Genomic DNA, 16,982 nt, shown 5'->3' on the forward strand with positions numbered 1-16,982 from the left:
ATTCCCACCAGCAGTGCAAGAGTGTTCCCTTTTCTCCACACCCTCTCCAGCATTTATTGTTACTAGATATTTTGATGATGGCCATTCTGACTGGTGTGAGATGATATCTCATTGTAGTTTTGATTTGCATTTCTCTAATGATTAATGATGTTGAGCATTCTTTCACGTGTTTGTTGGCAGTCTGTATATCTTCTTTGGAGAAATGTCTATTTAGGTCTTCTGCCCATTTTTGGATTGGGTTGTTTGGTTTTTTTTGATATTGAGCTGCATGAGCTGCTTATAAATTTTGGAGATTAATCCTTTGTCAGTCACTTCATTTGCAAATATTTTCTCCCATTCTGAGGGTTGTCTTTTGGTCTTGTTTATGGTTTCCTTTGCTGTGCAAAAGCTTTTAAGTTTCATTAGGTCCCATTTGTTTATTTTTGTTTTTATTTCCATTTCTCTAGGAGGTGGGTCAAAAAGGATCTTGCTGTGATTTATGTCATAAAGTGTCCTGCCTATGTTTTCCTCTAAGAGTTTGGTAGTTTCTGGCCTTACATTTAAGTCTTTAATCTATTTTGAGCTTATTTTTGTGTGTGGTGTTAGGGAGTGATCTAATCTCATACTTTTAAATGTACCTGTCCAGTTTTCCCAGCACCCCTTATTGAAGAGACTGTCCTTTCTCCACTGTACATTTTTGCCTCCTTTATCAAAGATAAGGTGACCATATGTGCGTGGGTTTATCTCTGGGCTTTCTATCCTGTTCCATTGATCTATCTTTCTGTTTTTGTGCCAGTATCATACTGTCTTGATTACTGTAGCTTTGTAGTTTAGTTTGAAGTCAGGGAGCCTGATTCCTCCAGCTCTGTTTTTCTTTCTCAAGATTGCTTTTGCTATTCGGGGTCTTTTGTGTTTCCATACAAATTGTGAACTTTTTTGCTCTAGTTCTGTGAAAAATGCCAGTGGTAGTTTGATAGGGATTGCATTGAATCTGTAGATTGCTTTGGGTAGTAGAGTCATTTTCACAATGTTGATTCTTCCAATTCAAGAACATGGTATACCTTTCCATGTATTTGTATCATCTTTAATTTGTTTCATCAGTGTCTTATGATTTTCTGCATACATGTCTTTTGTCTCCTTAGGTAGGTTTATTCCTAGATATTTTATTTTTTTGTTGCAATGGTAAATGGGAGTGTTTTCTTGATGTCACTTTCAGATTTTTCATCATTGGTCTATAGGAATGCCAGAGATTTCTGTGCATTAATTTTGTATCCTGCTACTTTACCAAATTCATTGATTAGCTCTAGTAGTTTTCTGGTAGCATCTTTAGGATTCTCTATGTATAGTATCATGTCATCTGCACACAGTGACAGCTTTACTTCTTCTTTTCCGATTTGGATTCCTTTTATTCTCTGATTGCTGTGGCTAAAACTTCCAAAACTATGTTGAATAAGAGTGGTGAGAGTGGGCAGCCTTGTCTTGTTCCTGATCTTAGTGGAAATGCTTTCAGTTTTTCACCATTGAGGACGATGTTGGCTGTGGGTTTGTCATATATGGCCTTTATTATGTTGACGAAAGTTCCCTCTATGCCTACTTTCTGGAGGGTTTTTATCATAAATGGGTGTTGAATTTTGTCAAAAGCTTTCTCTGCATCTGTTGAGATGATCATATGGTTTTTCTCCTTCAATTTGTTAATATGGCGTATCACGTTGATTGATTTGCATATATTGAAGAATCCTTGCATTCCTGGAATAAACCCCACTTGATCATGGTGTATGATGCTTTTAATGTGCTGTTGGATTCTGTTTGCTAGTATTTTGTTGAGGATTTTTGCATCTATGTTCATCAGTGATATTGGCCTGTAGTTTTCTTTCTTTGTGACATCCTTGTCTGGTTTTGGTATCAAGGTGATGGTGGCCTCATAGGATGAATTTGGGAGTGTTCCTCCCTCTGCTATATTTTGGAAGAGTTTGAGAAGGATAGGTGTGAGCTCTTTTCTAAATGTTTGATAGAAATCGCCTGTGAAGCCATGTGGTCCTGGGCTTTTGTTTGTTGGAAGATTTTTTTTTTGCGGTACGTGGGCCTCTCCCTGTTGTGGCCGCTCCCATTGCGGAGCAACAGGCTCCAGACGCACAGGCTTAGTGGCCATGGCTCACAGGCCCAGCTGCTCCATGGCATGTGGGATCCTCCCGGACTGGGGCACGAACCTGCGTCCCCTGCATCCGCAGGCGGACTCTCAACCACTGCGCCACCGGGGAAGCCCTGTTGGAAGATTTTTAATCACAGTTTCAATTTCAGTGCTTGTGATTGGTCTGTTCATATTTTCTATTTCTTCCTGATTCAGTCTTGGCAGGTTGTGCATTTCTAAGAATTTGTCCATTTCTTCCAGGTTGTCCATTTTATTGGCATAGAGTTGCTTGTAGTAATAGCTCATGATCTTTTGTATTTCTTCAGTGTCACTTATTACTTCTCCTTTTTCATTTCTAATTCTATTGATTTGAGTCTTCTCCCTTTCTTTCTTGATGAGTCTGGCTAATGGTTTATCAATTTTGTTTATCTTCGCAAAGAACCAGCTTCTACTTTTATTAATCTTTGCTATCATTTCCTTCATTTCTTTTTCATTTATTTCTGATCTGATTTTTATGATTTCTTTCCTTCTGCTAACTTTGAGGTTTTTTTGTTCTTCTTTCTCTAATTGCTTTAGGTGAAAGGTTAGGTTGTTTATTCGAGATGTTTCCTGTTTCTTAAGGTAGGATTGTATTGCTATAAACTTCCCTCTTAGAACTGCTTTTGCTGAATCCCATAGGTTTTGGGTCGTCGTGTCTCCATTGTCATTTGTTTCTAGGTATTTTTAAATTTCCTCTTTGATTTCTTCAGTGATCACTTCGTTATTAAGTAGTTATTGTTTAGCCTCCATGTGTTTGTATTTTTTACAGATCTTTTCCTGTAATTGATATCTAGTCTCACAGCGTTGTGGTCGGAAAAGATACTTGATACAATTTCAATTTTCTTAAATTTACCAAGGCTTGATTTGTGACCCAAGATATGATCTATCCTGGAGAATGTTCCATGAGCACTTGAGAGAAATGTGTATTCTGTTGTTTTTGGATGGAATGTCCTATAAATATCAATTAAGTCCATCTTGTTTAATGTATCATTTAAAGCTTGTGTTTCCTTATTTATTTTCATTTTGGATGATCTGTCCATTGGTGAAAGTGGGGTGTTAAAGTCCCCTACTATGAATGTGTTACTGTCGATTTCCCCTTTTATGGCTGTTAGTATTTGTCTTATGTATTGAGGTGCTCCTATGTTGGGTGCATAAATATTTACAATTGTTATATCTTCTTCTTGGATCGATCCCTTGATCATTATGTAGTGTCCTTCTCTGTCTCTTGTAATAGTCTTTATTTTAAAGTCTATTTTGTCTGATATGAGAATTGCTACTCCAGCTTTCTTTTCGTTTCCACTTGCATGGAATATCTTTTTCCATCCCCTTACTTTCAGTCTGTATGTGTCTCTAGGTCTGAAGTGGGTCTCTTGTAGACAGCATATATATGGGTCTTGTTTTTGTACCCATTCAGCCAATCTGTGTCTTTTGGTGGGAGCATTTAGTCCATTTACATGTAAGGTAATTATCGATATGTATGTTCCTATTCCCATTTTCTTAATTGTTTTGGGTTCGTTATTGTAGGTCTTTTCCTTCTCTTGTGTTTCCTGCCTAGAAAAGTTCCTTTAGCATTTGTTTTAAAGCTGGTTTGGTGGTGCTGAACTCTCTCAGCTTTTGCTTGTCTGTAAAGGTTTTAATTTCTCCATCAAATCTGAATGAGATCCTTGCTGGGTAGAGTAATCTTGGTGTCAGGTTTTTCTCCTCCATCACTTTAAATATGTCCTGCCAGTCCCTTCTGGCTTGCAGAGTTTCTGCTGAAAGATCTGCTGTTCACCTTCTGGGGATTCCCTTGTGTGTTATTTGTTGTTTTTCCCTTGCTGCTTTTAATATGTTTTCTTTGTATTTAATTTTTGACAGTTTGAGTAATATGTGTCTTGGTGTATTTCTCCTTGGATTTATCCTGTATGAGACTCTCTGTTCTTCCTGAACTTGATTAACTATTACCTTTCCCATATTAGGGAAGTTTTCAACTATAATCTCTTCAAATATTTTCTCAGTCTCTTTCTTTTTCTCTTCTTCTTCTGGAACCCCTATAATTTGAATGTTGGTGCATTTAATGTTGTCCCAGAGGTCTCTGAGACTGTCCTCAGTTCTTTTCATTCTTTTTCCTTTATTCTGCTCTGCAGTATTTATTTCCACTGTTTTATATTCCAGGTCACTTATCCGTTCTTCTGCCTCAGTTATTCTGCTATTGATCCCATCTAGAGTATTTTTAATTTCATCTATTGTGTTGTTCATCGTTGTTTGTTTCATCTTTAGTTCTTCTAGGTCCTTGTTAAATGTTTCTTGCATTTTGTCTATTTTATTTCCAAGATTTTAGATCATCTTTACTATCATTATTCTGAATTCTTTTTCAGGTAGACTGCCTATTTCCTCTTCATTTGTTAGGTCTAGTGGGTTTTTATCTTGCTCCTTCATCTGCTGTGTGTTTTTCTGTCTTCTCATTTTGCTTATCTTACTGTGTTTGGGGTCTCTTTTTTGCAGGCTGCAGGTTCGTAGTTCCCGTTGTTTTTGGTGTCTGTTCCCAGTGGCTAAGGTTGGTTCAGTGGGTTGTGTAGGCTTCCTGGTGGAGGGGACTAGTGCCTGTGTTCTGGTGGATCAGGCTTGATCTTGTCTTTCTGGTGGGCAGGTTCACGTCTGGTGGTGTGTTTTGGGGTGTCTGTGGACTTATTATTATTTTAGGCAGCCTCTCTGCTAATGGGTGGGGTTGTGTTCCTGTCTTGCTAGTTGTTTGGCATAAGGTGTCCAGCACTGTAGCTTGCTGGTCATTGAGTGAAGCTGGGTGCTGGTGTTGAGATGGAGATCTCTGGGAGATTTTTGCCGTTTGATATTATGTGGAGCTGGGAGGTCTCTTGTGGACCAGTGTCCTGAAGTTGGCTCTCCCACCTCAGAGGCACAGCACTGACTCCTGGCTGTAGCACCAAGAGCCTTTCATCCACACGGCTCAGAATAAAAGGGAGAAAAAGTAGAAAGAAAGAATTAGTAGAAGTAGAAAGAAAGAAAGAAAGAAAGGAGGGAGGGAGGGAGGAAGGAAGGAAAAAAGAAAGAAAGAAGATAAAGTAAAATAAAATAAGTTAAATATAATAAAGTTATTAAAATAAAAAATAATTATTAAGAAAAAAATTTTAAAAACGGATGGATAGAACCCTTGGAGAAATGGTGGAAGCAAAGCTATACAGACAAAATCTCACACAGAAGCAGACACATACACTCTCTCAAAAAGAGGAAAAGGGGAAAAAATCATAAATCTTGCTTTCAAAGTCCACATCCTCAATTTGGGATGATTCGTTGTCTAAAGGAGGGAAGGAAGGAAAGAAAGAAAGAAGATAAAGTAAAATAAAGTTATTGACATAAAAAAAATTATTAAGAAAAAAAATTTTTTTAAAAAAGAAAAAAAAACGGACGCATAGAACCCTAGGACAAATGGTGGAAGCAAAGCTATACAGACAAAATCTCACACAGAAGCATACTCATACACACTCTCAAAAAGAGGAAAAGGGGAAAAAAATAATAAATCTTGCTCTTAAAGTCCACCTCCTCAATTTGGGATGACTCGTTGTCTATTCATGTATTCCACAGATGCAGGGTACATCAAGTTGATTGTCAGCTGTTTCTGAGGCTGCGGGGAGAGATTTCCCTTTCTCTTCTTTGTTCTCACAGCTCACAAGGGCTCAGCTTTGGATTTGGCCCTGCCTCTGCGTGGAGGTCGCCGGAGGGCGTCTGTTCTTCGCTCAGACAGGATGGGGTTAAAGGAGCAGCTGCTTCGGGGACTCTGGCTCACTCAGGCCGGGGGGGAGGGAGGGGCACGGAGTGCGGGGCGAGCCTGCGGCGGCAGAGGCCGGCATGACGTCGCGCCGGCGTGACGTCGCGCCGGCGTGACGTTGCACCAGCCTGAGGCGCGCCGTGCGTTCTCCCGGGGAAGTTGTCCTTGGATCCCGGGACCCTGGCAGCGGCGGGCTGGACAGGCTCCCAGGAAGGAGAGTGGGGATGGTGACCTGTGTTCGCACACAGGCTTCTTGGTGGCGGCAGCAGCAGCCTTAGCGTCTCATGCCCGTCTCTGGGGTCCGCACTTTTAGCCGCGGCTCGCGCCCGTCTCTGGAGCTCCTTTAAGCAGCGCTCTTAATCCCCTCTCCTCACGCACCTGGAAGCAAAGAGGGAAGAAAAAGTCTCTTGCCTCTTCGGCAGATCCGGACTTTCCCCGGACTCCCTCCCGGCTAGCCGTGGCGCACTAACCCCCTGCAGGCTGTGTTGACGCTGCCAACCCCAGTCCTCTCCCTGCAATCCGACCTCTGAAGCACGAGCCTCAGCTCCCAGCCCCGCCCGCCCCCGCAGGTGAGCAGACAAGCCTCTCGGGCTGGTGAGTGCCCGTCGGCGCCGATCCTCTGTGCGGGAATCTCTCCGCTTTGCCCTCCGCACCCCTGTTGCTGTGCTCTCCTCCGCGGCTCCGAAGCTTCCCCCCTCTGCCACCCGCAGTCTCCACCCGCGAAGGGGCTTCTAGTGTGTGGAAACTTTTCCTCCTTCACGGCTCCCTCCCACTGGTGCAGGACCCGTCCCTATCCTTTTGTCTCTGTTTATTCTTTTTTCTTTTGCCCTACCCAGGTACGTGGGGAGTTTCTTGCCTTTTGGGAGGTCTGAGGTCTGCCAGCATTCAGTAGGTGTTCTGTAGGAGTTGTTCCACGTGTAGATGTATTTCTGGTGTATCTGTGGGGAGGAAGGTGATCTCCGCGTCTTACTCTTTCACCATCTCCCCCTCCTCTCGTAATTGCCTCTCTTTAGGCTGGTTTTCTACTGTACTTAAGAGAAAGCCAGCAGAAATACAGGGGTTCAAGAATAAAGCCAGGTTCAAAACAACAGCCCATCAATTCAAAGAGAGCAGGACCCTCTCCCTTTCTTGACACCAAAGCCCAACTTTTTTCTAGAATCAGATTAAGTTAACGATGTAAGGGAATGCCACACTTCCCTCTCATCGTTGTCCTTTTTATTTCTGCTTAGCCTCTGAGCCATTTTGTAGGACCTGCAAGAACAGGGTAAAAGTGAAACTGAATTCTGAGGAAGAGGCTGTGCCTGACAGCATTCCCTTTCCTGTGGGAAGCCATTCAGGATTGTTCTAGAGCTGATGGATGAGAAAAATGTGCATTCTTTCCCCCACTTCTCCCCATCTCTGTGTATTTCTGAATGTTTAGAGATCCTTTTGGATACATACCATAATAACATTAGAAAAATTAATATTTATTAAGAAATTTTTGGTGCCCAGCACCAGCTGAGCACGACAAATGCATCATCATATTTAATGTTCTATGTGCTGCTTCTAAGCAAGAATGGAATGCTGGAAAGGAAAGTCCTAAGGAACCCGCTGGTTAAAGACGGATTAGGAGAGGGTTTAATGAGTCTAGCTATTTCGAGTGCTAGAAAGCCACGTACGCTGACATCAGAGCTGAGCACACCTCAAACTTGTGGGACTGAATTTAAATACTTCAGCAGTTTAAAGTTTTCAAAAGTGGTGAAATGAGAACAGACTTGTAGTGGAGACTGGTTAAAAATTCTAACCAAGACCTGATGGGAAGTCCATTCATTCATTCATTCTTTCAAGAAATACATGCTGAGCACCAATAACATGGCAGGCACTGTTCTAGGCCTCGGGATATAGCAATGAGCAACACAAAATCTTTACCCTTATGGAGCTTACACTCTAGGGGTATTCACAGAAGCACAGTAAAAAATGATGTGATGTAAGATAGTGATAAATGCTAGGGCATAAATAAAGCTGTAGGGAGATAGTGACAAGAATGCTCTTTTCAATAGGGTAGGCTTTGAGGTGGTGATGTTTGAACAAGACTTGTTGGGGTTGACGTGAAGAAGAATGCCATGGGGTTATGTAGCAGAAGGAATACACGGCAGAGGCCACAGCAAGTGCAAAGGCCCTAAAGCAGGATGACATTTGGCCACTAAGCAATGAACAAGGGGATGACTAGTAGGAGGGGAAATCAGAGAGGGAGCCAGGGCTTGGGTTGTGCAAATCAATAAAAATCATTTCAGTCCTTGAGCCCCTGTTGGTTTTGGGTGATTACCACATTTTTTAAATTAATTTTTTTAAATTAAAAAAATTTAATTTTTTTAAAATTAAATTTAATTATTAATTTAATTAAAAATTTTTTAAATTTAATTTTTAATTATCATAAACCTCATTGAGGTAAGTCTGATTAATTCATTTTAATGTTGCCCAAAGCCACCCTACTGAGCCATAGCGTTCTCTTGGGATTCTAGAGCATCCAAGTTTATTGAGGGGGGCGGTCTCTCCCAGCTTGCTGCTGACCAGGACTTTCTCTCTCCATCAATCACCACATATTCCTAGAGCAGAAAAATCTTTTTTAAAACACTATGAGATATTTCTTTACCATCTTCATTATTTAAAAATATTTACCCTAACTTTTTCTTATACTTGGCCAAGGCCTGATGCCAAATGGGTATTTTCTGCACTTAGGCCTTAACATGCATCCTACAATGGTTTTCTTTCTTTTAAAAGGTGCTAAAAATAACTTTGAGCACAGCTGTACTAAAGAGGAAAAATGAAGAGAATCTTAGCGATAGGTCCATAGCCCATGATCTCTGGGTTCCATTCATAAAAGAGGTCTTTCCTTTTTTGGTCTATAACACTGAGCCTAATCTGTGTAAAAACATCCAAGGATTAAGTTAATTACTGGAGAGTCCTGGGATTGTTCCCCAAATGAAATGGAGTCACAAATAATTCTAATGATGTTTTATAATAAAAGTAGAATTAAAAGACTGAAAAATATGCAACAAAGACTCTCTGGTCCATATAAAGATGAAAAAAGTAGCATAAATTGAACTTAATATCCTACATTTTTATTATTTTCATTGAAAAGTGAAATGAATAAAAATGTGTCTTCATTTTAGCTATAGATGGGCTTAAATTAGGACATGGAAAAATCAGCTTAAGCTAAGAGTGACTCAATCCATCCAAAGAACCAAGTTTTCTTTGGGAGGATATGCCCAGATTCCCTACTGAGTCTTGTCCTGCATGGAAGGTAATGGGAATTCATTTTCTAAATCTCGTGCTGGCCCATTAGAAAGTTACTGTTTGGTTAATTCCATCATAATGTATTATTGTATTGCCAGCTGTTATAATCTAGAGCTAGTTGGTGCTTGTGTCTCAGGATAAGTAGGAAAGTAGCTGGATTAGTTTGCTAGGACTGCCATAACAAGGTACTACAGACTGGGTTACTTAACTTACACAGTCTCTTACTGTAGCTTAAACTACAAAAACGTATTTTCTCACATTCCTGGAGGCTGGAAGTCTGAGATCAATGTGTTTGGTCAGGTTGGTTCCTTCCGAGAGCTGTGAGGGAGAATCTATTCCGTGTCTCTCTCCTAGTTTCTGGTGGTCTGCTGACGATTAACCTTCGGCATCCCTTAACTTATAATACATTATCCCAATCTCTGCCCCTTCATCTTCACACAGCATTCTGTGTGTGTGTGTGTGTGTGTGTGTGTGTGTGTGTGTGTGAGACTGTGCCCAAATTTCTCCCATTCATAAGGACACATCCATACTGAGTTCTAGCCAATCCTAGTGACTGCATCTGAACTTGATTATTTGCAAAGACCCTATTTCCAAATAAGGCCACATTCACAGACAGCAGGGTTAGAACTTAAGCGCCTTTGTGGGGGAATATAGTTCAACCCATAACACTAGTGTACAAGAAGTTTAAATAAAAACTTCACTCCTTTTGTAGGATTCTCTTGGATATCCTTAAAGATTACACCTAAGACAGGAGAATCCTTATAGTAGACAAATCATCTCTTTATTCATTGCATTATCAGCCTGAGTCCTCCTTCATATATTTGTGTGTCTCTGTGTGTGTGTGTGTGTGTGTGTGTGTGGTTTTGCTTGATTTCCAGCCGTTGTATCCTATCTAACATCTATCCCTTTGCTAACAGGGCAAATTTGGAGATCAGTTATGCCAAAGGACTTCAGAAACTGGCAACCAAACTCAGCAAAACATTACAGAGCACAAAGAAAAAGTAAGTATATGGAAGAGATAAGGCAAAATCACTCCTAAAAGTAATAAAAAGCGACATATGTTCAATTCCAGCTTCCTCATATAAATGTGGAAAGTCCAGAGAGTCAAGCATGGCTTCCAGTTCTTGGGCTGTTACTGTGTGCCAGACACTGTGTTAAATGCTTTCATAGATACTCTACATTTAATCCTCACAACAATCTCTGAGAAGTCTTTTTATGATCCCTATTTACAAACAAGGACTTGAGGCTTGGAGAGTTTAAGAACCTTGCCTGGTCACACAGATAATGAATTTCAGAGCTGGGTTCATCCTGTGTCTTTGTGACTCCTAAGCTCATATTCGTAAAAGGCCTTGGTGAGGATATTAACTTGGGAAGCAGTGTTGTTAAGTCGGAAGCTCTTGAAATCAGGAAGTGTGAATCCTGCTTTATCTCAAATTTATGACCTTCAGCAAGCAACCTGGCCTTCCTTGATTTCCTCCTCTGTTACGTGGAGTAACAAGATGTGCTCCATTGTGTGTATATGTGTGTGTGTGTGTGTGTATCGGGGGGTGCATATTAAACGAGGTAATATATGTAAAGATATTGGCACATCAGATGCTGAAAAAATGTTGGTTCACATTTTTTTCAATTCAGTTGAGAATGAAGTCAATTACTTCTCTTTGGGGAGAGAAAAAAGGTATTAGTATTCTAAAAATGGTCCATTAGTGATATTTTCTTACAAAGATTTTTGACTAATGCTTGCAGATGCCACCCAATGGCAGTGCCATTGCAAAGACCCCTTCTGATGGTAAAAGAAAGAGGGAAAGAAAAAAGGAAGGCTTCTGGAGCCCACATTCCTACTCCCTAGGCATTATCCATAACAGCAAATAATGGCTTTGAAATTGCTCTGACTTTGAGCTTGATTTTTAGGATGGTATTTTAGAAGCCTGCAAAGGAACCAGTAGAGCACAGTGGTTGAGTATAAATAGACTTTATTTAGACTACCCATGTTTAAATTCTGGCTCTACCTCTTACCAAGTAGGTAAATTAGGACAATTTATTTTACCTTTCATTGTGTATTTAAAATGGAAATAAAACACATCTCATATAACTCCTGTGAGTAGTAAATGAAATAACACAAGAAATGTTTTTAATACCTGGCTGGAGCCAAAGCTCCCTAAGTGTTCATTATGATTTTAGTTTTGATTACCTCCTAAAGGTTGAGAGGTGTAGGTGTAGGGGTGTGTGTCTTATTGTGTGGGAACCCTAGAATCCAGCATCGTGTTCCCAAGGAGTTGGCATGAACAGAATGCTTGGTTAACCAGGGTTAGTACAACAATATTTAATAATAAGTATTAACTGAACTTTTATCTGTACCAAAATCTGTTAGGTACTTGTATAATAACTCAAATTATTTCTCTTCTAAAAGACCAGTTAAGTGAGGATCAGTGAAATCAAGTGATTCTTCCAAGGTCATGCAGGAAACAAAGGGGAGCTTGTAGATTCAGACACAGAACCTCTGAGGCCAACGCCTTCTCCTTCCTGCTCTGCCACCCAGCTCCTCCCAGGGGCAAATGTCAGATTCTCTTCCTGAAAGTGTGCTTGGGCTTCTTTTTTTTTTTTAAAAAAACCAACTCTATTGAGATTTAGTTTACATGCAATAAGACGCACCCGTTTTGAGTATATGGTTTGATTGATTTTGACATATGTATACACCATATATCCACCACCAAAATCAAAATATACGTATTTTCATCACCAAAAGACTCCTCATACCTGTCTACAATCCTTCCCCCAACACAGTCCCAAGGAAACACTGATCTGCTTTTTTTCAATCTAGATTGTCTTGTCTTTTCTGGACTTTCCTATAATTGGAAGCATACAGTGGGTACTCTCTTGTGCTTGGTTTTATGCCGGGCTTTGGATACACAGAAAATCTGACAGCCTTTGATCTAGTTCTCCCATTCTCTGGCTGCCAGGTGCAGCCTAAGTCATATGGAGGCAAACCTCTGCACCGTCTTGCTCTCAGCATGGGCACCGATCTGTCCCTTCCCTTCCATCAAAGTCTACACTGGCTCTGTCCCTGAGGTTTATTGATACAATGGGCTTCCTATTTGAAGGCCAACTATATGTAGGAGGAAAATAACGTCATATTTCCTAATTCTCCCTTTGTGCTGCTAGGGTCGGGGCCGAATTATCCTTTTGTTAAATTGAGATATACTCACAAGTCAGTAGAACATCTGAGTGTTTGTCCTAAAGGCCAGCAGGGAACAGGACCTAGACCCCAACCCCAAGAGCAGCACGCAGGACATGACCAGGGCTCTGGAGTCCTCCATAACTTAACTTTTCTGAGCCTCCGTTTATTCATCTGTGAAATGAAGAGCCTGAAAAGGTTGTCTTTAAGGGTAGCATGCTCTCTCCTGCCTGTTCTAAGTGGCTTCTCACCCTTGGCTACTTTATTTCCCTGATTTTCTACAGACATGAAATGAAAAGTGGAAATCAGGATGAAAAATGATTGGGAAAAAAACGCAGTTTATGTAATGACAATAGTGCAAATAAATATGTTGGCAGAATTTAATCCCATGGAGAAATTGAAATAGGATTAGTGATATGAGTGCAATTGCCGAATGCAATGGCTCAGACATGATGCTTTATTTCTCAGACTCCTGGGAAAATGACACCCACACTTGTGCTCCCTTGTTTTTGCCTCCAGCTGTGTTGTCAGTGCCTGGGCCTGGGTCTCGGAGGGCATGAGGTCGGCAGCGGACCTGCATCAGTGAGTACCCACACGCTGGCCTTGCTCCAGCCCTAAAGGGAGTCATAAATATTTAAAGTGGGTATGCTACAAATACTCCACTGCAAACTTGCACTGATAATGCAACACACCATTTTAGATAATGCCTAACACACCATTTTACTTCCCCAGAAAATAATTCGGAAAGTAGATATAAATCCTAATACTAGGCTTGTGTGTCTTTCATGTTCTATTTCCAGAAAACTTGGCAAAGCAATTGAGTTGGAAGCAGTAAAACCAACTCATCAAGTCCTGAGTGCACATGAAAAGAAGAGAAAATCAGTGAGTCAAAATCTTTCTTTTTTTCCTGTTAAAGCAAGATTTCTGTCTTTGGCTCAAGAAATAAAAGGTGATCTAAAGGTGCTCCTACGTTTCAGGAATTTATCATAAAAATAAACACAAACCCAAAGATTTATGTACGAGGATGTTTGTTAAAGCATTGTTTATAGTAGTGAATAAATGGAAACTTCTTCATCATCCAAAAATAAATTACAATGAATTCAAGCAACGGAATACTATGCAACCATTAAAAATCTTATTTCAGCAGAATTTAATGACATGGGGATGTAGTGCTAAATTAAAAAACAAGCTGAGAAAATCTAACAATATAACTGCAGTTTTGTAAAATAAATGTGTGAATATATGCATAGAAAAAAACCTGGAAGCACCTCCCCAGAATGTTGATAAGAATTATCTCTAGATAGTGGAATTTGAGGTTATTTTTATTTCATTTGTTTGTACTTTTTTGTATTTGCATTGTTTTACACTGAATAGATACACCGTTTGTAAATAGAATTATAAACGCAATTTTTGAAAGGAAATGCTTCTCTATACTTATAACCTTGGAATTAGGTAAAAGAAATACTAGGTATAATCATCAAATAGCCTTAAAATTGAAGAAAAATAACTAAACAATTCTTTCAGGGCACCTGGTCCTCTTGTATGGCGTATTCTCTGGTCTGTCTGTGTACTTTTCCTTCCAGAACAATTTCATTTGTGTTCTGTTTTCTTTTTATTTGCGTGTAATACAGTCAGTAAGCACTTTAAAATATATTTTCAGGCAACATGAAGAGGTATTTAATAAACACTGCTTAGCTCTGATAGGGATGGGGTCATGGTCATTATCTGTGTCAATGACAGGTACAGGTGAGAAGTTCAGAGCAGTAATAGGAGGTATTTGAGAAGGGCAGGGGCAGTGGCTAAGGGGAGTTTCAAGTAATCACAGCCAGATAAAGCAGGTCTTAAAGGTGGTAAGTCCATAGAATGAGGGGATTTGTGAAAGCCCTGATGGAAGAGAAATGATACCAAAAAAAATTTATTCAAACGTATGAAACTGAGTCAGGAAATGGAATAGATGTTTAGTGGGCATCCATGTATTTTTACCAGAATGGATGTTCTCCTTAGGGCTAGGGTGATGGGGGAAGTTTACAGGAATTACTAGAAAGTAATATAATCTTCTGCCTTTGCAAACCAACTTAATAAAAGCCAAACACTAGACTATACTTCATTAATAACAAAATATTGTCATACCACATAATAATATGATAATCACTAGAATTTCCTTAGTACTTACTAAATTAGGCACAGTGCTGTGATCACAGTGCTTTAGATAATTAATGTCATGGTCGCCTCAGAATGCTGGTCCAGTTTATAATCCTCTTTTCAGCATTTGCCCCTCTCTGTTGCACCCCTATCACCCTGCCACATTTTCTCACAAAAAAGTCGAATTTTTAAAAGTGAACTTGTTCCATATTTCAGCAACATAGAGTCAAAAGTGACATAGTGCATAAAATTATTTTAATTGTGTTTGTTGTGCTAAACCACATATTCCAAATTTAATGAACAGAAAAAGAAAAAAGTACAGTGTTGCTAGATCTCAGAGTGGTTGAGTAATGGCTGATCTGTGGGTTTTGAAGAAAGGTCTATGGTTCAGGAGAAAAGGTTCTGCACTAACTTAAGTCTGATCTCCTCAGGAGGTTGCCTAGTTCCATTTTCATCATTTACTGCCCCATTGGCTATTTTAAAGTAGGAGAAAAAGTCAATCTTTTTGAAATTAAAGCAATATTCACTTTAGAGGCAATAAGACAGTAAAATTAGCACTGCTAGGACTTCTACTGAATCTCACAGTATTAAAATTTGGGTCACATGGAATAATGCTGAAGAGGAAGTAATGGGACTGGAAGTGATACCAAACTATGCAAGATACTCCTCCACACAGATTGTACCCATTTATATTGTTTCTACAGAGTTATATATTAAAAATAATTATCTTACCAAATGCATTCAGAGTAAATCTTGTGAAGAGATTCTTGACCTGAGGAAAAGAGACTTGACTACTTTTCTCAGGAAATATGTCCTCTATAGGATTTTAAAATTCCACTTAATTGTGCTACTAATTGTACCAGAATTAATAAGCCAGCACTGTGACTCAACAAGAAGACAGCAAAAAAAAATTTTTTTTCTTTTCTTCCCTTCGATAGCTTGATAATGAAGTTGAAAAGACAGCAAATCTTGTCATTAGCAACTGGAATCATCAAATTAAGGCAAGTATACACAAATATCATTTGTGTAAACCCAATTTTCAGGATTGAAGCTTTTGGCTTTTGTACAAATGTGATCGTGTGTTTTAGTGTCAGTATTTCTAAGTGCTAACTGAAAAGCAAAATGTTTCCTCGTCTGAGTTATTATATAGATATATCTTTCAACTAAATCAATAGAGGAGCAGAACTCTAAATATGACTTTTATTTATAGCTAACATGTGGTGTTTATTGTATGTCAAATGCTATATATTTATGTGTTGAATCATCACAAAAACCAACCAATGTGGTATATGACCTTGTGTTGTCCCATTTTATAGATGAGTAGGGAAGCAGAGACACAGAGGTTAATAATTGCTTAATGTTACAAAGCTGGTTAATGGTTGAACCAAGAATTATTCCAAGTCACTGGGCTCCAAGGTCACTGCCCATAAGCATTACCTACACTGACTGACTCTTTGTATAATTTGAAACTTAGGGCAAGATATGAATACTGAGTTTTGGTTTTATCTTTTATAAGGGCATTTGTGATCTCTGTCTCACCAGTGAGAGCAGCACAGTGACGGGTGTGTAAAGATGTGTGAAGGGGGATTCCTGTATTGGTTTCACAAGTATGTACGGCCCACTCCTTGTGCACCACACTGTACTAAGACATGGTTCTTGTTTCCATGTAATTTAAAATTTAGTTGGCTAGATAACATGTGTGCAGGAAAGAGTGAATGACTTCTAAGGAAAGAAATTATGATCTGGTGTGAAAATTTAGAGCATATCATTACAGGGTCTTAAGCAGAGATAATCACAGGTGGTGCCTATATATATATATATATATATATATATATATATGATTATTCTAGAACAATCCAGTTTAGGAGGAATTCATTTCGAGTAGGAAGGACTAGAAGCCAGTGGAGAGGGAATCTGCTCAGAAAACCCAATGATTCCCTTTGAGGGGACTTGTGCTACCAAAGTTGAAATTCTCTCTTTCATCTCAAAGGGTTGGTGCCCAAAGAGAACTTTCTTTCCCAAGTAGATGGTCATGAGTGCAAAAAAAGCGGAGACACCCTCAGAAACAGGCAGCCGCATCTCAGCCCTCAGTGTTGCCTCTGAAGCTCCTGCTGGAACCAAGGACCCCATAAGACAAGGACATTAATCAGAAATGTTTGAGATAAATGAATTTCTATGCCCACAATAACAGTCCTGGTAAAGGACTGCTCACAAGAATCACTTTTATAGTGAATATTTAAAGGTTCCATAAACGAGAGTCCAGTCGTTTGTTTTCAGTTTTGCTCTTGATTTTATGAGGTTTCTTAAACAGAATTTGTTTTTAAAAATACATTCTGTAAATATTCAGCTTTCACAGGAAATGCAATACAATGGACCAAAAGAGAAACTATGCTCAGTAACTGCCGCTGCTTTCAGGAACAAAAAAAAAAATCTTTTTTTATTTCCCAGTTTCCATCAAGTAATTTTTCTAAATAGAACGATTT

General features: G+C 39.5%; 1 protein-coding gene across 3 annotated transcripts in view; it reads left to right on the forward strand.

Moving 5' to 3' along the window:
• Positions 1-16,982, forward strand: part of NOSTRIN (nitric oxide synthase trafficking) — a 62,831-nt gene that overhangs the window by 16,013 nt on the left and 29,836 nt on the right. For 2 of the 3 annotated variants that reach the window (XM_065880555.1, XM_065880554.1), the window contains exons 3-6: positions 10,103-10,186; positions 12,877-12,939; positions 13,158-13,239; positions 15,438-15,500. In XM_065880555.1, the coding sequence (XP_065736627.1) occupies positions 10,103-10,186; positions 12,877-12,939; positions 13,158-13,239; positions 15,438-15,500 (292 nt within the window). The remainder of the gene's footprint in view (positions 1-10,102; positions 10,187-12,876; positions 12,940-13,157; positions 13,240-15,437; positions 15,501-16,982) is intronic. The other variant, XM_065880556.1, reaches the window with a different exon arrangement.

Source organism: Phocoena phocoena, chromosome 7 (genome assembly GCF_963924675.1).
Source record: "Phocoena phocoena chromosome 7, mPhoPho1.1, whole genome shotgun sequence".
NCBI classification, from domain to species: Eukaryota; Metazoa; Chordata; class Mammalia; order Artiodactyla; family Phocoenidae; genus Phocoena; species Phocoena phocoena.